The sequence below is a fragment of the Anomalospiza imberbis genome, chromosome 16 (assembly GCF_031753505.1).
Source record: "Anomalospiza imberbis isolate Cuckoo-Finch-1a 21T00152 chromosome 16, ASM3175350v1, whole genome shotgun sequence".
Classification (NCBI taxonomy): Eukaryota; Metazoa; Chordata; class Aves; order Passeriformes; family Viduidae; genus Anomalospiza; species Anomalospiza imberbis.
In genome coordinates, this window is record NC_089696.1 from 9,933,957 (window position 1) to 9,959,148 (window position 25,192).

Genomic DNA, 25,192 nt, shown 5'->3' on the forward strand with positions numbered 1-25,192 from the left:
AAATGTGTTGTAGAATGTTTATATGTAAAATTTTGGAAAATTATTGGAAGTGTTTGTAAAACAGCTAGAACTCTAAAGTTCTTGAAGTGAAGGCAAATGACCTAGTGAATCACAAGGAGCAGAAATAGTGTGGAGCTGATTTCATCCATTGCACTTATGACAGCAACTTCTGTGTTTGGCAGACTGTCACAAATGCATTTATTGAAAGAGAGATTACTGTCCTGTAGTGATATATTTTACATTTGTGTGCAGTTTAAGTGAGGATTTCTTCTAGCTGCCTGTTCCTGTAGGTCAGGTGTTTTAGCTCTTGGGAAATACCTTCCAAAAGATCAGATTTCTGCTCTGTGTTTGGATATTTATATAAACTTATTGACTTAAACAGAATCCCAAGGCATGGTGCTATCACTGTTCATCATAAACTTCAGAAAATCACTTTGGCTGAGGCCTCTTAGCTGGAGCCAAGTAAGTCCAGAATGGTGCAGGCAGGTGATGAAGCACAAATCTATTTTGCCAGTTTGTCCTCTCTGTTCAATTTCTTCTTAGCTTTGATCACATCCATGGGATTAAATGTTCAGAGTCCCGTTTTCAAACAAATACATGTGGATATGTTTTGAAGGAACTTCTTAAATATAAACATATTTATGTAATACTGCATACATGTTTATTTCTAGGAGAAGGAGCTACAGCAGAAGTTCCCTCATCTTTTGTGATTCTGTCTCTGTGCACTCTGGTAGTCCTGGTCATTCTGCTGGCAAACTGTGTCTCCTGCTGTAAAGACCCTGAGATAGATTTCAAGGTAAGACCTGAAGTTATCAATGTGTGTACAAGTGATATTCTCAGCTGCATCCTGGTATCCAGAGCACTTGATTAGTTTTGCTGATACTCTGCAGTGTCACTGTACATCCTCTCTTCTGAAACAGCCAGGGACTGTATTCCTACAGGCTGTGAGTCCTGGTGCAGCTGTTTATTTTAACTAATTGCTCCCTGCTGCAGTAAGGATCTTTAATGCTTTTTAAAAATACTAACCAGCTATCAGAATCAGTAGTAAAAGTTACACCTTTGAGACAGTTCTGCTGTCAAGAAACTTTTTGTTATTTTTCTGTGTTTTGTTTTTTTTTTTTTTTTTTCCCTTAGTCTGACGGTGGGGTCTGTCAAATAAGAATACTGAAGATGCATATCCACTGTAGTAAAACTCTTGAGAAATTGTCATCAGAGAATTGTAACTTTTGGAATATCTGTAATCAGTGTTCCTAAAATTGAGGTTTGCTCTCATTTCTAAATGGAAAATATTTGGCCTCAGCAGTTCATGGTAATTCATTCAAAGCCAGGGCTAGCATTTAAAGTAAAAACAAAACAAAGCAAAAAAACCAACAACACCAACAAAACCCAAACCACCAAACCCACAAAAGCCCAACTAAACAAAAACCACTTGATTGTTAAAAGCAATGCTTTAATCTCTTTAAGACAGCAATTAATGGAAAGTAAGGAATAGAGCATTAAATATCTGTCACTATTCTTGGAAAAAAGCTAACCTTCCTTAGCAGTGCTGATTCAAACTGAAAGAAATGTATTAGTACTTATTTAAAGGCAAGGATCAGCTTGTTTACTAAGACTTCTTTTGTTTAGGAATTTGAAGATAACTTTGATGATGAAATAGATTTTACACCTCCAGCGGAAGATACTCCATCTGTTCAGTCTCCAGCAGAAGTGTTTACTCTTTCAGTTCCCAATATTGCTTTACCAACTCCCTCCCAGTTTCCATCTCGTACAGGTAAAATACTGGTTTTCATTGTAAAAAAAAAATAGGCATTTTCAGTTTCTAAAATGGAGTATTTATTACTCTAGAAGAATTTATTACTATTACTATTATTTATTACTATTATTTATTAATATTTATTTAAAGTATTTATTACTTTATTGTAATAAATAACTTGTTACAAATTTCCATAAACAGAGCCAATATATTTTGTAGGGTAAAGGATAAAAGGGGAAATATTACTTCTAAGATGTTAACCTATGACAGGGTAAGAGAGCTTAAGAGAACAAAACTGCCTTAAAACCCCCTCTCTAGATTGCTGCCATTATATCTCTATAAACCTAAAGGATTTGAAGTATCCTGGGACATGAGTGACTTCTGCTCTTTAGTGGTTTTCTTCATGGCTAAGTTGTCATTGGATTTTAACCACCACCCTTAAATAGAAATAAGAGTGAATCCTTTACTTGACAGCAGTGCTACTGCTCAGCTGCATCACTTCCTTGATGTCACTGTAGCCTATGTGCAGTAAATGTGATCTTGGTAAGACAGAGCATGAGGCTTCATCCCTGTGTGGAAGGGGTTTTGGAATGTATTCTTTAAAATATAATTTTTGTAAAAGGAAACTTAAACATCTTATCATAATATAAGCAGAGTTTAACCTAAAGTACTTACTTTCATGTTGTGCTATTTCACATAATTTTACATACTACTTGGGTTGCTTGATCATTAGATGTTCAGGGAAGCTTCTAGTAAAATTTCTGTACAAATTTCAAGAAACACTTGGTGTGCCTTTAATGCAAGTGACACAGTTGTACAAATGACTCGGTATTTTAAAGAGCTGGGAAAAATTATGAGTGAAAAATGTTGTCAGCTCTTCTGTGTAGCCATAGATGTTAAAATGAAGCTGTCACAACAAGTGTTTTGCCAGAAGGAAGGCAATGTGCCTGAGTGCTTGGATAAACTGTGGTTGCACTGCTGTGGCCTTCGCCATGCTTAGGAGCACATTGACAGTGATTTATACAGCTCTGGCTCTTCCAGTACAATAATACTGCTCTAAATCTAGTTTACGGAAATAAATTGCAGGCTAGAATTCTCAGACAATAAAAGGTTTTGTTTAAATCAATTAGTGTTCCTCACCAATTGGGCAGCACAGGGGTCAACACTGCTGAATCTCTTCTGGTGAATGAGGTCTGCCATTGTTACTGCCCATCCTCTGCCAAGATCTGGGTTTTCTTTTCTGTCCTCCTCTCTGGGCTCTTATGTGAAGTATTTTTAGTTGAAAAAATGTCCTCCTTCCAGATGGTAGCTACAAGTAGGGCAGTTGGGCTGAAGAATAAAACAGGCAAACCTTTTCTCTTGAAATGGTAACTCTATAGAACTGTAATTGTTAAATGTACAAACAATGAGTTTTGTCTTGGGTTTTCTATTTTATTTACATAGGAGACTTTTGTAAGTTGGTTATTTTCTCTACTTAGATACAGGCAATAATACACTTTTATGTTAGAACTTAGCCTTTTTGCTAAGTGTGTTAAAAACCTTGTAAGTTCATGTTAAAACCATAAACGTTCACATTTCATCAGGACGGTTGCTGTGGTTTTGTTGGGGGTGTGTTCTGGTGTAGTTTAGAAGCTGGACTGGAGAAAAGTTTCACTTGAGTGTTGTTGTCACAACATTGCCTTCCTACTTTATGTCCATCTGACTAGGGTTTGTTGCTTGGGCTGAATGTGTGCACCCAGCTGGGTATAAATCTTGTAGAAGCTTGCATTGTTTCCTCAGCAGTTGCTAACTTTGGCCCTTTGAGTGGTTTGATACGTGTTTCGTTGTGTGACAGATGGATCAAAGTCTCAAGTTGCACGTCAGAGTCTAAACTACATCCAGGAAATTGGGAATGGCTGGTTTGGAAAGGTGAGGAGTTATCTCTTCATATTGCACAGATTGAGGCTTATTCCCAGTTGACTAGGCCTCTGTATTTACTTTAAAATGCTAATCAAAAAAAAAAAAAAGCATAGAAAAATTTTAGCTGAAATTAGATATTTCCTTGCATGCATTTTTTAGCTGTAATCACAGCACTTATCTGTGCTTTTAAAATTTACCTGTAGATTCTTACTAGAGACTAGTTAGACATTTCACTTCCACAGATTTGATTTAATACACTCCTGTTTTTACCAATTCTTTTTAGGAAAAAAATTAAGTAAATGAGAGGTCTTCACTAGAAAATATGTTTTCTGAAAGCTGATGTGTAGATCAGTTGTCAAGATTTAAGTATGTGTAATTATCAAAGCTCTGTTTGTGTTTGTAATAAAGCCAGGAAATCTTTCCTGCAACATGTTTTTAGCTTTTGTTTTTCTTTGCAGGAAGACTACAAATGTTTTTTCCCCTCTGATTAAAAACACAATCTCTCTTTCAGGTTCTCCTTGGAGAGATCTACACAGGCACTAGTGTAGCAAGGGTAATAGTGAAGGAGTTAAAGGCAAGTGCAGGTCCCAAGGAGCAAGAACAGTTCTTAAGAAATGGAGAACCATATTAGTAAGTAACGTTTCACAGCTTCATTCTGTAGATAAATTATGGGTATTGCTTTTGTTCAGTGTTACTGTCTCTACTTGCCCTCCCATATAACTGTAATGTTTTTCTTTAAAATGTGAAATACGTTCAACCCAAAATGAGCAAAAGTTGTGTTCACATAACTCAGTGTGCTTTACTTTGCCTGGATGTGCTGTAAAAGATTGGTCAGTGAAGAGCTTTCTCTTCTTGGTGACTTCTAGCATCCTGGCTATATTTGCATTTAGGCTTAGGTTGTTGACATTTGTCTGAAGAAATTTCATGCCTTCTGCTGCATTGGCACAAGTGGTTTTGGAGCGATTTTGGAAAAGTAACTGATCTGGCTGGGAACTAACCCAGCTGAAAAAAAGGTTTATCTTGTAGCCAGATCTGTAGCTTGGTGTAGTTCATGAGTTGCATGCTTTTATTTTTGGTGTGAGGGGTCGTGGGAGGATGAGTGTGACTCTCATGTGGCAATCCTGGCTTTTGTGGGTTTGAGATCCTGTGAGTTTTGGCTGCTGTCAGTGATACACTTCAGCAATACAAAGGTACAAAAGGAATCTGTGGCTTTGGTACTTGCACCTTCTGTTCCTGCCTCCCCCCTCCAATGTAATGTGTTGAAACTTCTGGTAGGGATTTCAGTGTATTGCATTCTACTGTGATCTTCCTGCCTTTAACTGTATTTTTTCACTCCAGCATTCTTCAGCATCCAAATGTTCTGCAGTGTATCGGGCAATGTGTGGAAGCCATTCCTTATCTCCTAGTTTTTGAGTTCTGTGACTTGGTAAGTGCACTTACACAAGATGCTGCCGTTGTTTTTCCAATGGTGTAAATTGTATGTGGTATATTTACTGCCCTTTCCTCATGAAATTATTCTTTTGCTTTCTTGTTTTTTGATTAACCAGAATTTTAGAAGGCTTTTGTTTATTTTTTCAGAGGAATCACAATTGCAATTTTTTGTTTGTACTCTTCAGTTTATCATGTGTGTTCTAAGTGCTTGTGGAGTGTTCTGAAGAGGCAGATACCTGTTCTTTGATAATGGAATTACCAGTCTCTCTGTCTGCCTTCAGCAAGGAGCTTGGAGGGCAGAGGGTGTCATAGCAGGGAGCTTTATATCACAGTCCAGTGTCATGTGCACACAACAACATCACGTCCAAAAGACTTGCTGTCTGCAATCTTAATGTACCTTTATTACCATTTATGTGAAAATGCTACTTTAGGAAAATGGAAGAATTTATTCCCTTCTGCCTTCTCCTCTGCCTTCAGAGTGTCCAATTTTTACCTGTGCTGTGCTGCTTTGTGCTAAAATGCAGTGGTGGGCTCACTTCTGATACCCGTCATGTGTATTCTAGTAGCTGGAGTTTTCAGTTTCAGTCTTCGTTCTCTTCCTGATCCTTTCTCTTATGGTTATCCTCTGTTCCCTACATTCTTATCCTTTTATTTCCTTTCTCATTCCCTTTCTACCCCTCAAGCAACTACCTTGTGCTTCCTAGGCACCAAAAGAAAAGCTGAAACGTGTTCCCAGTGCGTTCAGTGCCACATGGTCCCTGGAATGGGAGGGACAGCTCAAAGCCTTGCTCAGATATACATCCAAATCAGATTTAACTGCAGTCCTGGGAATGTTCATGAGTGTTGTGAGGAAGAGGGGGCATGTACAGAGCCTTTGAACTGTGCCCAGTGTGCAGAGCCATGAGAGACAAAAATTTGGATCCATGGGCTGGAAAGACTTGAATTGTTTTATTGTAGCATAACACATTACTAAAACCAAACAAGCCCCCGAGTCCAAGTGGCTGTCTAAACATTGGCTCAGTAGCTGCTTTTAAGGTTTGTTGTGTAGATGTCACCCAAAGCAGAGTTCCTTGAGAAATGTCAAGACAGAAATGATGTCAGAAGTGTACAGATGTTACTAAGGGAATGAGTCTTTCAGAAATGAGACAGTTCAAATTTATAAATTTCAGCAAAATCTTTTTTTACCAGTTTCACTACTGCAGAATTTCCCTTTAAACTCAGGTGCAAAAATCTGCTTCTAGCTGCCTTTGGAGAAATATCAATTAATCTCTTACCTTAAATAACTATTTTTCCATGCTGCTCTTTTGCTCAAACGTATTAGCTGTGGTAAATTAATGAAACAGAAGTGCTGATAAAATCCTTCTTTTCCAAATGGAAGAAATGCCTGGACTTTTAAAGTGACTGATCAAAGTGAAATGTTCTGGGTTTGCTAACAATTAAAAACTCTGTGCCCAAGGTTAACAGATAAGGTTTTTCATAGTCTTTCAGTATAGAAATAGAATACTACTTACTGTTTTTTAAACCTGCTATTCAAATTGGAGTTTCTTTAAAAGGATCCTGGAGAGTTGCATTTTATAGATGCATCACATATACATATACATCACATATACATGCAAATCAGATTTAATTGCTGCCATGTTTTCAAGTAGTTATGTGATTTAATCCAACTTAAATTTGAAGATGGAGTAGCTTTTAAAGATTGCCCTACTTTAGGTATACAGGAAAAATAATATCCTTGTTTGATTCCTCATTATTTATGCCAGAATTTGTCATGATCCTGCAGAGTAATTTGGTAAGGATTTTATTTAAGGGGATAAAATAGATTTTCACTTTTAACTGGGGGCAATAAGCTTGACAGTTAAGATGGTAGTTTTACAAATTTGAGTGTAGTTAGGTAATTTCTTTGGAATGGAAAATAAATGTCTGTGCTCATTATTCTATTCCAAGTGAACTAAAACTTGGTTTTAGAAAATTATATATTACAGTCAGTTAAACATAACTTTCATATTAAAGTCTGGCTCACTTGAAGAGTTCTTACTTGGTAGAGCTGAGTATCTCCTAGACATGATGTTTTTTTCTTTATGCACACAAATACTCAAGGGCTGTGCAGACAGGACAGTGTTCCCTCTGCAGTTTGATGCAGAGCCTGGGCCGAGTGAGCAGCTCAGGATCCCTGTCCATCACTAACTCTTGTTGTGGTCCAGGGCCTGGAGTGGGAGGTAGCAATGTTGGAGTAAGTGCAGAGAAGAGACAGCAAGGAAGGAATGTGAGGGAATCATGATGGAATAGATGTGGCTAAATAGTTTTTTTTAGTAAAAAGGTTTTAGGGGACTGTCAGGAAGCTTTTTATCACTGCAGTTAGAATTGCAGTTATTTGGATTTTTTAGACTTCAAGTAATTGATCTCAAAGCTCCTTTTGTACATCCCCTGAAATTGGGTGAATTGGGGTGCACGGAGGTGCTTCTGAAACACACAGGAGTGATTCTTCAGCAGAAAAAGCATAAGGGCAGGTGGAAGTGAAGTGGTTGATTAAAGGTTCCAGTGTCTGTGGTGACTGTTGTTCAAATGGGAAGGATGAGAAATGTGGTCCTGTTCAGCTGCCAGTGGTTTAATGCTGAGCTAAAGCTCTTTTCCTTATGTTATGGTGGTGTCTGTGTATATCCAGCAAAGTAAACTTGTTTTAATCCCTCTTACTTGTGTGTTTGAATTCAGTAATTCTGAAAAAAACATGTCTAGAAGATGAGCTGTGTTGGATAGGAAGTTTCAATATTTTCAGGTGCCAAGTTCTTTTGAGGCTCACGTGGCAGTGTTGACCTTGTTTAGCAAATTTGGCATACTAAGTAACAAAAAATGTGGCTATTCTGCTGACCAACTCAGTCTGGAAGGTACAGAGGTTGTTTTATTCACACTCCTTCAAACTCATAGCTTATCACATCGTGTCCTCCTTTTGCTACTTTTCTTACTTGGATTTGTAGCCTTTTTAGGGCCAGTTGACCTTGTCTTGGCTGTTCAGGCAGCCCTGTTGGATTATCAGTTCCCAGGCTCCTTGGCATTGAAAGGTCCTGATCAGAGGCACTGGAAACTGTAGTGCAGAGAAACCACAGCTGTCAGGGTGGCAGTGCTGAATGTCAGGCAGGCTGGCTTGTTTTCTTGGCCACAGAAACTCCTGATCCATTTCTGTTACACCAGATTGCTGGTTGCATGTGCAAGAACTGTTTTGGCTAACATTTAGTCTATTTTATAATGTAACCCAAGTTGCTCTGCATCCCTTGCTTTGCAGAGCTGGGAAAGAAACAAGAGAAGTCAGTTGCACATAAGTGATTTAAGCTGTTAAATTCTATGCTTTGCCTGTATTTAAAATGATTTAGCAAATAGTAAATATAAAAAGAAATGCTCAAAAAGGTCTAACAGCCCCTTTCCCCATATTAGTTGCATTGTATGTTGGTGCAGTCTGCTATGAATAGTTAACTGTTCACTGTTAAACATTGCAGAATGATGCCAGGTTAAAAATAGTGGTAGCTGTCTTATTAACTTTAATATATTACTCAGCCCTGCGTGTGGCCAGCATTTTGTCAGCACAGCAAATCCTCTAATGGATTGACATAATTTATGAGTAAAAGGAAAGTTATTCAAATGTGGAAGTTGCATGTATATTGTGAGGCTGATTTGCCTATCAAATTCTTACAGAAATTCTTCAAGTCTTACAATTCCCTGGGCAGATGAGATCAGCAGGATGCAGTATTTGCCTGGAATGCTCTGTAGCTTACTTTAGGGATGTTGCTGTTAGGGGAAGGTGTCTGCTTGCAGTGATTGGTTCTTTTTTTAATTACTGCCACTTGAATGCATGTTCTAATCAAAAAAGAATCTTTGCAATGAAATCGTCATAATCAAAGAGTTCAGTGAATCTGTTTAATGATCATGGTCAATATGGATATCAGTGGTGTGTGGTTTAACAATAAAGGGGGGATTTGTCAGTTTATGACAGTTTGGTAGAATGTGTTTAGTAGATGTAATTTGGTAACTGTTTCACATTTTAAAAACCATCATCAGTTTTAAAACCATCAGTGCCTTCTGGTTAGAAAGTCATGTCAGCCATTTGGGTGTTCACATGAACTCAGTATGGAATTTGCACAAACAAAAAGCTACCAAAGAGTACTGACTGTAAGTGTGCCCCAGCTTCTGGCTGTTACAGAGAAAAAGTGTATTATAAAAATGACTGAACTGAGAAGGATGGGAAGAAAGGCAAAATTTAGTTCTTTATGGAATCCCAGGAGAGGAGAGAAAAGGCAGAGTGGCTGAGGAGGTTGGAGAGAAAGTAGAGCCTTCCTCAAGCATGATTATTGAGCTTTTTATATTTAGATGTCTCTGCAGTGAATTTTGCAGAACTGCATTTATTCAGATTATATATAACCTTTGGTATTTACTGTGTTAAAAAGTCTGTCGATAAAGGGCCATTTTGTGGCTCTCAAAATAGTGCAGGGATAATGTTGCTGTGTTGCTACTGTCTGCTTTTAGGCAGGAAAGCATCATAGGATAATTCAGGCTAGCAAGGAGCTCAGGAGGTCTCCAGCCTCCTCCTCAAAGCAGTATCACCCTGAGGTCAGACTGGATTTCTCAGGAGTTTGTCCAGCTGAATCCTGAAAACATCCAGGAATGGAAACTGTGTGTTCTTTCTGGGCAGCCTGCACTTCTGTGCATGTCCTTATGTGAAAAACTGTTTTCCTTACACTCAGTCTGAGCTTGTCTGTGTTTCAGCTCATCCCTGTTCTCTCTCATCCTCCATCCATGCTCCACAGGGAGGAGCCTGGCTTAGCCTTTAATAACTTATACTGGGCAGTCATTATGCTGAAGTCTGTCTTTCTCCATGCTGAATGAGCTTGGTTCCCTCAGCCTCTCCTCATGGGGAAATGCTCTGACCCCTGACTGTCCTGGTGGCTCTTTCCTGAACTTGCTCCAGTTTTTCTTGTTCTGGGGCAGGCAGTTCTGAGCGCAGGATCTGTGTGGTCTGGCAAGTGCTGAGAAGGTGGTGAGACCTCTCCTGGGCTGGCCCTGTTTGTGCAGCCCAGGAGCTGCTGCCAGGGCACACAGGGCTCACTGGAGCTCACTGCCCGCCAGACGCCCAGGTCCCTTCCTGCAGAGCTGCTGCCCAGCTGGCCACTGCTCACTTTGTGCTGTTGCAAGGGATTTTTCCTTCCCAGCTGTGAGTTTGCATTTGTCTTTCTGGAGTTTTGTAAGGTTCCTGTTGAAACATTTTTCAACTTGTCCAGGGTCTTCTGAAGGGCATTTCAGCCCCCCGAGTGTGACCATTGGTTCACCCCAGTTTGGTACAAGCAATGTCCTTTTAAGGCAATACCAAAAGTTCCTATTTTAAATTTTTAACCTTGAGTGTAGCCTTAATTAGACCAGAATGGAAACATAGAACCAGTATGTTTCAAGGTGCTGGATTTAATAAAAGTTGGTTTTCCTACAAAAATATATGCCTACATGAATAATTTACTAAATAAGGGATGTTACACAGCACTGCTGTTACCAATGCATTTAAAAATTAAAAAGTAATTCCTGGGTGCATTTCAGGCATCCTAGGAACTTAATCCACCTGGGACAAGCCCTGAGCAAGCAGTTGCTGTTTTAATGAATGACAATTTTAGAGCCTGACTTTCTTCAGGCCCTTGCTGCCACCTACAGTCAGCTCAGCTGGAAGTTCAGAGCTTGTATTCCTTGGGCTCTGCTCTTTGGAACTGCATGTGTTGCAAATCACTGTTCCTGTCCTAATTGTTGGAACTCTGCTCTGGCAAGAGCTTCCTGGCCCAGGATTTGGGAAGACAATGGACATAGACAAAGCCCAGGATGTTATGCTGGTGAAACAAGTTGTGATATACATTATGCAGTCTCAATACAGAAACGTCTTTAAAATAATTTGCTGACCTTTCAGACAGTCTATATTTTAAATAATAAAAATACGGGACTGGTGGATTGAAAGTCAAGCTGTGAGAAAGCTAACAACAATGGCATGAGAAACTTGTTCTTTTCCCTTGCTTAGATTCTCTTAGTACAAAAGTCTTTCTTTTCCTCAATGTTTGGACAGTATTCAATTATTTTTCTCTATTTCAAAGCTGTTCTTTTTTTAGTAATTTATGGAGTGCTTCCATGGGCTCATTAATTACATATCTATTGCTCAGCATTGCCTGGGTTCAGTAAAACTGCTGCCATCATCAGAATTCTCTGACTGCAATGGGCTGTATTACCATGCTTTTTATGTCAAAAGCTCTGGTGAGCTAGCAATGTCTGAAACTCTCTTCTCTAGTCTCTCCCTTCCAGCCCCTTACAAATTTCCCAGACAGCTTTGCTGATTTGGAGCACTTGAAAACTCATCTCATTTAAAAGCAGAGGTTCATCAAACTCTGTTTTTTTTTAATGGAAGTTATTAATGCATGACAGGTTTTATGTGGCAGTCTTATCTAGGATGTTAATTACTAAATGATTAGATTAAAAACCATTAAGGACAATACCAAATGCCTTAGATGACTTATGTAAGATCCATTATGGAGACTGGAAACTTGAGGAGCTTTATTTTATTGAGCATAAATGTGGTAAATAAGTAATGTGGTCAGTTGGATCTTTATTATAAATAAAGTTTTTGGATTCAACTGACATATAAGGCAAATAAATATCTTCAACTTCTTTTACAGGGAGACCTGAAAACTTATATCTGCAATGAGCAGGAGCACGTTAAAGGAGAGTCTCAGCTAATGCTGCTGCAGAGAATGGCGTGCGAGATTGCCGCTGGCCTCGCTGTAATGCACAAACACAACTTTGTGCACAGGTAGGCTCCAGAGAAATGCCAGTCAGTCAAGATGCACTCTGAAATTCAGCTGGGTGTTTTCATTAAAATCCAGGGGTATTGAGGACTGTGTTTCCACAAACATGTGAAATAGCCTGAGGCATGGAGGTGTGATGCTAATGAAGGTGCTAATTGAGCTGCAGTGCTGTGGTGTTCAGCTCCTGCTGCCTGAAAGCCATCACCTGCTCTTTGGGTTTGCAGCCCATAGAACACAACCTGGTGCCAAGCCAGTCCACATGTAGTTGTTTGATTAATTCTTGGACAAGTCAAATTAATTTTGTTTATTGTGAAGGGAGGGATGTTAAAATTCAGTTACAGTGAATCTTACGTGCTGTGAATTTTTATTAGATTGCAGAAATTTAGAACTTCTTTGGTAATGTTACCTGTATTACTAAAAATGGGGAAAAAAACCTCTTTCTAATGCAGTAAGGTGGAAGCTGAGTTTAGAGGGAAAATCTGACCGAAAGGGGTATTCTCTCACTGATGTTGTTCATGTAACCTTTAAATCTTCACTAAAGGAGGTAGTCAGATTTCAAAGTAATCATGCTAGGAGAAGAATCTTGTTCCCATCAGGGGAAATGCTAGATTTATTTTTAATTAATATCATTATCTTTAATTAAAGTTAATGTAGTGAATACTGAAAGAATGGCAGTAGTTGCAAAAGGCTGGGAAAATTCATTCATGAAACAAGTTGCCCAGGAAAATACAACAATTTTTTTTTTTTTGCTTTAAATGTAAAGGTATTAAGGAACTGGAAATTATTAACCACTAAGATGACTAAAATATTAAAGAGTACTTGTTCTCCAAATGTGGCTTTCTTGGTGAAACCTTGGGTGCCACAAGACAGTTACTTTGTCAGTCTGTTCTCTGCTGTAGAACCAGCACTTGCATCACCCGGTTCATCAAGTCAGGAGCTTGTGTTGGAGCTTGTTAATGCACATCTTGCTGCTTAGGGAAGGCAAAGATCTTGTGTTCAGGGAAAAATGAACTCTCAAACCTAAGTCTTAAAAAGTGCAGGTTTAAAACAGCAGCAAAACCCAAAGCCTGGACTCAGCTGGTGGCTGATGAACAGAGCTCTTCTTTTAACCCATTTAACAATTTCAAATGACTTGAAGGTAATACCAGTTATACCTGTCTAAAAGAGGGATCAGTTTCTTATCTTGCAGCAGCATGGCTCTGTAGGTATTAAATTTAACAGTACATTTTCAGTGAAATACAGATAAACTTGGTAAATAATTAATCTGTGGATCTGCAAGATTCTCATTGTAATGTTTACTTCTAGCAACACTATCCTGATGCTGTCAGAGTAAGTGGTAAAGCTCCAGCATCAGTGATTTTGTTGTTAGTGGTAAGTTCAAGCAGCCAACAATTTTTCTCTTCCAGGATATTTATTTAAATAGCATAAAACAATTTGGCAAGCTCTGGGACATACTTGAAGGTTATAGATGTGTTTCTGACCTGTGTAGTTCAATGACTCTGGAAAGGAAAACATTATTTTCTGTCTTGTAGCAGACAAGCTGTGGCTTTCAGACCATTTGTACTTCAGAGACTTTTTTAAGCTAACAGAAGCAAAGGTAGAGTTCTTCCAGGGCACTTAATTGCCTGGTCCCCTCTGTGAAACTGAAAAGTGAAATATTTGAGCAATTAGTCTGCTGAGCTCTTTGCTGTCGCAGCCACAGTTTCCAGCTTCATTAAACTTGCATAAATTTCTGAGTTTGCATGATGGGTCTCTTAAAACTGCCTCTTTGTATTATTGCAGCAGCAGTGCTGTTTTGTGAGTATTTGTGGTCTGGTTATGGTAGAAACTGGAAGCAAATTCTGTGTCTATTCAAGAGCTTTGTGATTTGCTTATTGGAGGACTGATATGAAAGACATTTTTTCTGTTGGTCTTTTTCAAAGACTGTCTGTAGTACTGGTTCACATGTAATGTATGGGTTTGTTACTTAATGAACTTAACTGAAGATGTAAGATACTACTGGTTACTCAGTATGATATTGTAATTATTATTTAATCAGAATTGCTGGTAATGACAGTTCAAATGCAAGCTGTGTAGTGATAGGTGTGAAGAGGGGTGACTTCACTGTAGCATGTGAACAGCCCACGTAATCTCCAGGAGAGGATTGTGAGCAGAATGAAATGAACTGCATAGAGATGCTGAGTGTAGTTTGAATGCTTAGGAGTCTACACCACTGCTCTAGAGAAGTGACTGCAGCTTGAACTTTATACAGGACAGCAGAATAGTCCAGGGTTTTTGTGTGAAAGCTTTAAATGTGATTGCCTTGTCGCTGTGTTTAGTTTTCTTTGGATTCCAGAATGCAGAGTCTGCTTGGCTCTGTGGCTCTAAACTGATTCTCCTTTGAAGCAGTGGGAGTGTCCAAGGGAAGTCACAGCCTCTTGGCCATAAAAGAAATCTTGTCCAATAAGTCCTCTCTAAGGAGAAACCCTATCAGTGTTTGTTTTTTCTGGAAGTGATGAGTGTTTGTATAGAACTGTAGTGGCCACAGTATTCCAGTGAGATATGGAATCAATTGTTGGCATGTGTAGGTTCTAAAACTTCATAAAAATACAAGCAACAAAAAAACTGTCTTAATGTTTGGTTTAGATCACAGTTGCATTTTAGAAATTACTTTCCTCAGTTCCTGTGTTTGGGTTTGCACTGCATATGAGTTGGTTTTTCAGAGTGCATGGACTGGTTTCATTTCCTCAGAAGAGGATCAGGAAGGGAGCTGCAGGAGCTCCAGGAGCATGCCTTTCTTGCACCCAGCTTGCCTCAGCCTTCAGCAGGATTTAGGTCTATGGGATCAGCCTACAGCTCATGCACAGAGGATTGCTGAAGTGCATCTAGAGTGGATGCTGACTCCTTAGCACTGTTTTGTGTTACTGATCTCCTCTTGCAACTGTAACCTGTAACTCTGCACAAGTCCTTGACTTGTAGATTCTAAGTTTTTAGAAAATAGTTTTCTTGATTTTTCATTTGATACTTCAATCTGTGACCTGACTGTTCTAAAAATTGTACCTTCTGTTAACCCATTGGTCTGAATTTGCATTGAAGTCCTCCTGGTTTGTCTCACTGTTTATTTGTTTGCATTTGCAGTGACTTGGCCTTACGGAATTGCTTCCTTACATCCGATTTAAATGTCAAAGTAGGAGATTACGGTATAGGATTCAGTAGGTATAAGGTAAGTTAATCTTGTCATGGACCACTTCTTTAAAGGATTCAGGGGCCAAGGTTACAGCAAGCATGCTTGAAAGTTGTGAACTGATACTAGATTGTCCTTTATTTGAATAATCAACTTCAAAGTATTACTGGCAAATAACTGTAGCAAGTTCATGTACTAGAATAGGTACCTTTCTAGAGATGAGTAGAGTTTGTTTCTGGAATCTTCTGTTAAATCTACCCTTTTTTGGTCCTATTTACAGTGGTTCTACAATATGAACCAACTAATTTTGATATGTTTTAAGGACATATTTGAAAGAAAAGTTTGATTTTTTTAATGAAAATACTCAAAATATGAAAGTATATCAAGAAAGTGAAAAATTAAGGACATTATTTAAAACACTTTGTAAGTACCAAACCCTAAACAAGAAATTGGCATTCAATTTTCTGCTATGCAGTGACCCGTGAATGATTTTCCTCCATAGCATTATTCTCTGCTACTTGGGGTAAACAGGATTTGTTTTTTTTTAATTCTAATTTTTTACTTAGACATCACAGAAAAACATATTAAGGAAAGGACTGTCACTCTCTGGAAGTAATGTATACTCAGCATTTTTATGGGTTCTTTTTCTTCATTTTGATCAATAATTTAGGAAGATTATATTGAGACAGATGAGAAGAAACTTGTTCCTCTACGATGGACTGCACCTGAGTTAGTAACAAGTTTTCAAGACAGACTGTTATCAGCAGAGCAAAATAAATACAGTAACATATGGTATGTAGAAGGCTTTAAGAAATTTCAATGAGAGATCTGTGAACATATTTTCAAATGTTACATGAAGGAGTAAATAATATTTAAATTAGCCTGATGGATCACATATACAGTGGGTTAATCACTGTAAACCTGAAACTATATCCTGCTTTGGAAAGATGCTTAGAAATCTGTTGAGAGAAAGTTGGAGTAAGCAAAAATGTTTAGCAGAATAATAGGTGTTTATATTAATAAAAATACCTTCAGATGTTTGTAAAGGAAAGAAAAGAGAAATGATTTTTCCAAGAATAAGTAGCTCTGAGTGACATAAAAAGATGATCCCACTACAGCCTGATGAAGTTAAATTGGTAGAACAGTGGCATTTTAATTAAAACGCTGTGTTCCTGCTGCAGCATTTGAGAGCAGCAATTACCTGATGGTTTCTGCTGCCAGAGAGCTGATAGACAATGGTTGGTGAACTCTTGAGGATGAACATTTTTGAAATAGCCAAGTTCCACTTCAGTTCTCAAGCCCCAAGAAATTTGGATAATAGGAACTGTGGATTAGACTAACATTTCTGAAAACATTGTAGTTAATTCCTGCTTTATATTTGAAGGATATTAAATTATAATCTAGGGTTTGTTTGGTGTTTTAAAAGTAGGGTTGCAGAAAGCATTTGGGGTATATAGAAATTATGTAAAAACTAATTTGCTTCCATCCTCCAAGGAGGCTTCCTCAGCTCATACTCTTCATCTGGACTGCAAGCAGCCAGGGTCTAAAGGTTTCCAGCTTGTATTTTAGTGCCTCTTTTGCAGAGCTGCTTTGAACGGGTTTGAACTAGATGATTCCAGACATCCTTTCCAATCTAAATTATTCTACATGCAGAGTCAGGTACTTTGCATTTTGAGCACAGAAAGATTCCCCAAAGATTAGCATAGACTGTAATCAGTGAAAATGTAATTAGTGTTGGATACAGTAGAGATGCAGCACTGAGCAGAGGCAGCTTTTGACCACTGCAGCTTGACAATAAAGAATTCTATGAACTCTGGAGGAAAGATGAGTTTTCTAGCAGTTTGACCTATAACTGCAATTTCTCATGAAAGCTTTTTCTCTTCTATTGGACTAACTGTAAGGTTTTTTAATTTCATTTCTATACACCATAGTAAAAAATAATGATATTTTTTATTTTTAAATTGTTGAAAAGATAGTATTGTATTATATGTGGGGGTTTTCCATGATCAAATAATTTGAGACCTTCTATATTTTGTTGTCTTCATTGTTGTTGCCTTCAAGCAACTTTATTCTTCAGGCTTTTAGCATTCCGTCAAAATGAATTAAGTTCTGAAGTTATTCTAGAGACAATGGGGACTAGTATTGATTTCTTCTTGCCAGTTATGCTTTGCATATCCTTTCTTAGAAAAGCCACTCTAAAATAGTTCTGAGATTGCTGATCATGTGCTGCTCTTTGGCAGGTCCCTGGGTGTGACGTTGTGGGAGCTGTTTGAGAATGGTGCTCGGCCTTACTCAGACTTCTCTGACAGGGAAGTCCTGACCCATGTCATCAAGGAGAAGCAGGTTAAACCCTTCAAGCCACGTCTGGAGCAGCCATACTCTGATAGATGGTAAACTTTAAGTGTTTCTGTTTATTCTTAAAGCTGCTGAAGAAGTTTCTGAAATGACTCAGTTCTCTTAAACACATTGAAGTTGCTACATGGGAACTCAGCAAACAAACCCTAGATAAAAGGAGTAAAAGGACTTGCTGGAGATGGAGGTTCCTGCCAGTGATACTGGTACTCTGAGGCATGTTAGGTATCTAAATTCTATAAATTCCTTTTCAGTGTGAAACCTATTGAAAATGTTTTTATTTGTATAGGTATGAAGTTCTGCAGTTCTGTTGGCTGCCTCCAGAAAAGAGACCGACAGCAGAAGAAGTGCACAGACTTTTAACTTACCTCCGCATGCAAAGCCAAAGGGACTCGGAGATTGATTTTGAACAGCAGTGGAATGCTCTGAAACCAAACACCTCAAATAGAGAAGCAAGTAATTCTGCATTCCCAATCTTGGATCACTTCACAGGAGATAGACTTGGCCACGAGCTGGAGGAGGTTCTGACTGTGACTGAAACAAGCCATGGTCTGAGCTTTGAATACATCTGGGAGGCAGCTAAACACGATCACTTTGATGAATGTGGTCATGTGAATCCTGATGAAGCCATGAACTACACAAGTATTTTCTATCCAGTGGAGGTTTTTGAGAGGTCACTTTCAGAGCAAGGACCAGGAGCACAGGATGGAAGTGGTCAAGAGGCATCACTTGCTGTCCCTGGGGTGTTACCTGTGTTTGATGCACACAAACTTTCTGTTGGAAATGACTACTATATCCAGTTAGAGGAAAAAGGAAGTGGCTGCAGCATGAATTTTGATAACCAATCGGTTGTATTAACAACAGAAGTTGATCATCAAGAAGCTGTGCAAGAAAAAAGCTCTCATTTCACGGTTCTCAGGGATCTTGATGTTGAAGAATCTAGTACCGACGGGGACTTCTTCCACTATAATACAGATCCTAAAGAGGAATTTTTGACTGCTGCCAATAGTCCAGAAAGTCCTTTCCAGAGTATATTTAATGACATTGATAGATCAGAAGAATTGACAAATAGAAAAATACTTGGGTTTGCTGAAACAAATGATTCTCCTAAAGACTTTAAGGAAGCTGTTTTGAACTCAAACACAGATGCTAGAAAGGCAGTAGGCTGTTCTGAGAAGGAGCATTCTAATCATGCTTCTGAAAATGAAACTGTTTCCTTATGTGAAAATATCTCTAACCAGCCAGAGTTGGTAACTTTAGAAGAACTTTCTGATAACTTCTTATTTCTTCAAGAGAAAAACTTATTAACAGGGTTATTGCCTAAAAAAGCCAGCAGTGATTTTGGGCCAAACTCAGATGATGTTCTAAAAAGTATATTAGAAACCTCAAAAAGAAACTCTGTAGAGCCTGAGCCTGAGCTGGCTGAAAATGCACAGGTCTTTTCTTTAATACACGAAAGTCTTAGAACAGTGAAAGATGAAAATTTTAACCCAGTGACAATGAATAAAGATCCCAGTTCCCAGTCTCAGACTCCTCTAGAAATGCAGGCATCTTCTAGTCCACCCACAGCACATAATTCATCTGGTAACTGTGCAAATCTTCCTATTTTGAAGGATGAGGGGAAATTTCTAAATGTAGAAGTGAATGAAGTCATGTCCTGTAACACCGATGTTCTCTGTCAGGAAGAGCTGTCTTATAATACCAAAAATAATAATGTTGGAAACAGTCCATATTACAGTGTTGCTATTGAAACAGATAAGTGTGATGCACAGATGAAACAGGGAATGCTTTTCAAGTCTGATGAAACAACTTTTAACAAAGAAAAATGTAGTGATCAGGAAGATAGGAAAAAAACCTTGCAAGATAGTTCTCCCATATTTAAAAAAAAGGAAAGTTTATTGGAGGAAATACAAGAAATATCAAATAATTTTGAGAACTGTAAGGATGTTCCAGAAGAGGTGACCTCAATTTCTGTTGCTGCTTCAGATTGTACCAGTCAGGATAGTCTTTTGGAAGACAGCCCATCTCCTATACAAACTGTAGAACAAGCCTTAGAGACACCTGATTCTTTGGATTCTTTAGATGTAAATGAGGTTTTAGAATCTTTACAGGCTCAAAGTCCTCAGAAACTTTTGCCACCAGATAAACCTGCTGACAGTGGCTATGAAACAGAAAACCTGGAATCTCCAGAATGGACTTCCCATGTCCCTGTTGAGGACACTTCCAATGTGGATACTGCTCTGTGTGTGAATGAGAACAGTGTCAGTGCTTTGCCTTCTAATCCAGTCATCATTGTGTCAGAAGCAGCAGCTTGTTTGGATGCAGTGAACAGCAATTTTGAAATAACCCCAGTGGTTTTCCTGAGTGGAAATCAAAACTCTTACAGAGACTCAGCCTATTTCTCTGATAATGATTCTGAGCCAGATAAAAAACCAGAAGAGTCTGTAAATCTGTCCAGAGAGACTGTGTGTGTTGTTTCCAACAGTGGAGAGAATCACACTGAAGAGGTTTGTGGTTTTGAAGAGAGACAGCAAACGTGTGATGTGAGGAATTACCAGGATGATGATAATCAAAACTCAAAACTGGAACTAAACCACAATTTAGAGATCCAAGAGATGGATGAAAGGATGCAGGGGTGTCCTGATGAGTGGGCTGAGGCAACTCTGACTTCCCTGGAAATAGTGATGGAAGGTAACCTGAGGGATGAAATAAAACTGTCTGAGACTTCCCATAAAAGTGTCTCTTGTGTTGGCACTAACACTTCAGAACTCTTTTCACACAGAGACTTAAAGCCTGTGCACAACATGGCTTTAGATCTGAGTAACAGTGAGAAGTCCTTCTATCACATGGAAGGACAAAAGCTGAAAGAGCCAGATATTGAAGGAAAATACCTTGGCAAACTCAGCGTGTCTGGAATGCTTGATTTAGAAGATGGCGATGATGCAGATGAGGAAGATGAAAACAGTGATTCTGAGGATGACATGAGGACTTTTCATATGCATAGTCTGAGTTCTGACAGTGAAGATGAAACTGTTCATCAAGTACCTGAGATAGTTACGGAAAAAGATGATGGAAAACATTTGAGAAGCTTGTTGAAACTTCCAAAACCTCTTAATGAAAGGCAGCCTGAACTTTGGAAATATGAGAAAAAGGCTGTAACATTCTTTGATGATGTGACAGTCTATTTGTTTGATCAGGTACCCTTCTTTAATTACTAAGTAAAATTTTTGTTGGCTTTTTTTTTATTTTGTTGTTTTTCTTTAAACAAGGAGCAATTGAATAAATTGCTTATTATTTGGGAAAACCTTATAACAAAAGTACCTTTATTGTTTTGGCAGGGTTACAGCTTGTTCATGATGTGGGTTATTTTTTCTTTATATATTAAGGCTACAGAAGAATTTGTGTATGTAAAAGAATAATATTTATATATAAAGAATAAAGAACTTTGTGACTTGGGTAGGTACAGTTTTGTGCTGCTGGTAGAATAGCTGCACTAATCTGAAGTGAAGGAGGATTTTGCTTTGGTTTCCAAATCATGAGTCTCCTTTGCTGTTGGCCCCTTGGCTGCATGTGCTGAATGAAACATGGTTTTAGTGATATTTTTCTGCTGTTTATAAGATGTATTTAATTTGAATATGTGAGACAGCATTGCTATGGACAAGATTTAATTATTTTTTGACAGAATATTGTTGTAACTTTATAGAAGCAGCTTAATGTGTTTAATGAGTTTGAAGTCTTTGAGATGCTTTATAAAAGAAAGGAAGAAAGCAAAAAAGCCAATAATGAAACAAAAAAAACCTCCCAAAACTCAAACTGAAACCTAAGTCTGAATCTTATGTTCGTTAGCATGAAGGTAAATTTATCTAAGATCATAATCAAAGATGAGAACAGTATTTAGATGGTAATGCTAATTTTCATTAATCCTGTGGGATTTATGTTCAGTGACACAGTGATCTGCTTATAAAATTCAAGGCTACTTTTGTTTCCCTATCAGCTTTATCAATTTTTAACTTCTGTAACTGGATACAGAGGGGATTGTATTTAAGCATTATGGCTACTAAACTAGTCCAGTGAGTTTAAAAGAACAGTCACATGGTCAAGCTTTGGAAATGTTGCTTATGATGGTGATTTATTTGTGTTTAGGCAGCCTGTAGAATAGTAATCCTTTTGTCAGAGGGGAAGGAAAAAATCAGCTGTGTTTAAACTGCTCTTAGTTGTTGAACTCTACTTTTTCAATAACTGATAAAATGTTGGCTACTTCCAATACCGGCTGTACAAAGTCTGGCTCTTTATCCTGAACATGTTTAGGGGATAAAAAAACAAAATGCTGGGATAAGGCTTTATTAAAGAGGAAAAAAAAAAACCTCTACCCATGTTAAGCTGATATGGGAACTGCTTTCAGTTGGAAGGTATTTGTTCCTACAAATATGAATTTTATACAGTAAATAATATTTAAATAGTCATTTCCTGTGTGCATTTTAGCACAGATTTGATGCAGCTTTCTTTAGAAGTACTTGCATGTGCTAATCTGTAACTCTAAGTCTTGTTGTGGTGTTGTAACAGTTTACAGACCTTTTAATTCCACATTTGACTTGATGGCAGGCTGGGGGAGTGTATTTGTGGGTGCTGGCATCTGAAGGCATGGAGACATGGTGTGTAAAAAGAGTTAAATACATGACTTTGTTTGCCTTAGGAAACACCAACGAAGGAGCTGGGAAGCCGTGGGATAGACGTGAACGGGGAAGGTGCTGGCAGCTCTCCTGTTCCATCTTCCAGTCCTGGTTACTTAAACAGATTTGCAAATTCAGAAAGCTCAACAGATGAAGAAGGTACATGAATATATTTATACACATCAGGGCCTGAGACTGTTTTATGCAGAGCCTTTTATGAGAAGTCATTAAACTATATGTGATCTGTAAATTCACTGGACCATGTTGGCTTCAGTTTTGCATCCTAGGCACACACTGCAGCTGGGCTCAGATTCCCTTGTTCCTGAGGAGCAGAGCTGGGATGTGATACTGGTTGTTTATATATTGATGTGTTCAGGGTTGCCTGAGAGGCAGCCAAGCTGGGTGACAAATCTTTGTGGCTCCCTGGGCTAGAACCTTGCCCAGATTTTGTTTGGGGTTAATGTGATCTTCTAGACTTGTACAACTCTGGGTGACCTTACATGACATTACTGTAATGCTGCTTTTTTTTCTTCTTTTTTTTTTTTTTTCCCTCCCAAGGTGGGGGTTTTGAGTGGGATGATGACTTCTCTTCTCCAGAGCCATCCTTTATATCCAAGGCAGCTAATAGTCTCATTGGTTCTAAACCACCCCTTCAGCCATCAAAGTACTTCTCTCCACCTCCACCTTCCCGGACTCTCGATCAGAACTGGTCACATTCATCCCCTTATTCCAGATTCTCCATCTCTCCTGCAAACATGGCAAGCTTTTCTCTTACACATCTTACAGATTCAGATATAGAGCAAGGAGGTAAGTGATTTAGTTATAATAATTACTTTAAAGATACAAATTAAAATAGTTATGTAAAGATAAAGGAACAGATACAACAAGTATTGTTCTATTTAAATACCAAATGTAGAAGTACATTTTTAACACTATGAAAGTTTATGTCTGGTCTTGTGTTGCAGTTAAGACATAGTTTTCCATGGAGATTGAGATTATTGCATCCAAGTTAGTACAAAATTGTGGTCGAACAGCCTGTGGAACCTTTACAGGATAAGCTCTCAGTTTTTGTGTTAAAAACCCTAGTGCTGTATTTGTGTAAATGAACACCCTGCAACCCTGCAGCACTGCTGTTGCACCTGCCACACTATGGCAGTTATTAATTCTGATTATTGCACTGTCTTAAGTCACAATTGTGTTTTCATTGCACAGGATGAGGATGCCAGGAACATAATGTTTCTGCTCTTATTGTGTAAGCTTATTTTACGGTTTAGTTTTTTTTTCATATTGCTTTTAGACATTACATTCTTGACATTCTCTTGAGACTTGCAGCATGCTTTGTAGAGCTGTGAATAGGATAGCTTTTGTTAGGAGAGCCAAACAATCCATTCAGAGCAATACTGAGTACTAGCAGTGTTTATTAACAAGCCTTCTTGTCAGTAACCAAAAGCCTTTTTAACCTTTGATATGTTTTTGAGGGTTAAGAGAAGCAAAAATAAGCACACTTAGTTTGGCATATTATTAATCTTGATAACACATTGCATTATTAAAAATAAATATTACTGATTGCAGAGCCTTGCTTATGGTCAATGTCTATAAATATGTGATCAGTGTTATATAGAGTTGTATTGTTCTTGTATTGTGCTTATTGATTAGATAATATTTGCTGCTTAGTAACTTACAGATAAGAGAGAGTATTTTAGAGATCCTATGTTGCCTTATGTGCCCTAAGAAGTGACATTGAACTGTGTGATTGAAGCAGGTGTCTATGAATAAATGAACCAAATGTTTACAGTAGTTGAAAGTGTAGGGAAAAATTAACCAAAACTTGGAAGGGCAAAACAGCAGAATGCCAAGTTCTAGCAAGAGTCTTACAAAGAAGTGAGGGTTGTGCCAAAGAATCTCACTGTATCTTATGACCTTTCCTCTACTAATAGGAAGCAGTGAAGATGGAGAGAAAGATTAAATCAATTTAAACGTGCTTGGACTCCATACATAAAACACATAGACTTTGTTTGAAACTTCTTTATCTAAACTCTGGATCCTCCTGGAGTAACACAGGTAATCGAGAAGTACTGAGAAACGGAAGTAAACACTGAAAGCAATGTTAAATCAGGACATTAATTTGAATGTGTATTTAACTTTGTAATGTATTTTTAAATCAGTGCAATTTTGCTTTTCATCGAAAGACGATTCTGCCGCTGTTTTCAAGTACTTGAAGTATTTTTCAGATAACTTAAACAAGTAAAGCAATTACACTACAGTCTGGTTTATGTATGAGATTGTATAATATTCTTTTTATATTTTTCCATGTAGTTCATTATCTATTTGAACATACACCTGTTGTAGAATTGTGTATACCTGTCCTGTGCAACAGGTGGCTGTGTTGATGGAACTGTTTGAATGATAGTTGATCAGTAGTGAGCCATATTTATTCAAAAAGATATCACTACATATTACTTTGCTTATTACAATTGCACTATGGATTATTCTTCCTTTATTTCCTGATGATGTACAGAATCAAAAACTTAAATCTTTCAAGGAAAATAAGACAAGTTGAATTGGCCCAGTTATCCAGTTTAATTTGTCCTTTTTGTAGCCTTTTGCTATGCACGGTACTCGTAAAACGTACATAACTTCTGAATATTATGTTAGACTTGCTGAAATCTTATATTCAGTACCATTTCTAAATTGATAATGGGTATAGAATGGTTGTTAGTGTTCATGTTTTATAGGAAACTGGAAAAGAATATATGATATACTCTGGAATTTTTAGATGAAAGAGATAATGTCTCTTAATTCCTACGTATGATCCTACTGACTGCTTAAACTGTAATAACATCTGACTATATCAAAGTTAAGGGCCTTCCAGTTTTTACTACAATTTCTGCCTTGGAGAAAGAAGAGGAAAAATTGGTTGTACGCAACTCTGGAATTTATGAATCTTATAAACTGACTAATTTCAATAGACTGGATTTGGGTACACTTGTACATTCTGTGAATTTTGAAGCTCACTCTTCTGCTGACTGCAGATCTGGGCTCCATTCAGAGGCCTGTGGTTAATCTACCTCTCGGTGATGTTATGACAATTAAGATTTTGATTAAT

The 25,192-nt window shown here is 38.0% G+C and overlaps 1 protein-coding gene across 3 annotated transcripts in view; it reads left to right on the forward strand.

Moving 5' to 3' along the window:
- Positions 1-25,192, forward strand: part of LMTK2 (lemur tyrosine kinase 2) — a 67,326-nt gene that overhangs the window by 13,942 nt on the left and 28,192 nt on the right. For all 3 annotated transcript variants that reach the window (XM_068206986.1, XM_068206987.1, XM_068206985.1), the window contains exons 2-14: positions 672-796; positions 1,627-1,771; positions 3,588-3,661; positions 4,164-4,282; positions 4,991-5,078; positions 11,773-11,906; positions 15,019-15,103; positions 15,735-15,856; positions 17,305-17,454; positions 17,706-20,613; positions 22,110-22,245; positions 22,645-22,893; positions 24,024-24,147. In XM_068206986.1, coding sequence (XP_068063087.1) covers positions 672-796; positions 1,627-1,771; positions 3,588-3,661; positions 4,164-4,282; positions 4,991-5,078; positions 11,773-11,906; positions 15,019-15,103; positions 15,735-15,856; positions 17,305-17,454; positions 17,706-20,613; positions 22,110-22,245; positions 22,645-22,893; positions 24,024-24,052 — 4,364 coding nt within the window. In that variant the 3' untranslated portion in view covers positions 24,053-24,147. The remainder of the gene's footprint in view (positions 1-671; positions 797-1,626; positions 1,772-3,587; positions 3,662-4,163; positions 4,283-4,990; positions 5,079-11,772; positions 11,907-15,018; positions 15,104-15,734; positions 15,857-17,304; positions 17,455-17,705; positions 20,614-22,109; positions 22,246-22,644; positions 22,894-24,023; positions 24,148-25,192) is intronic.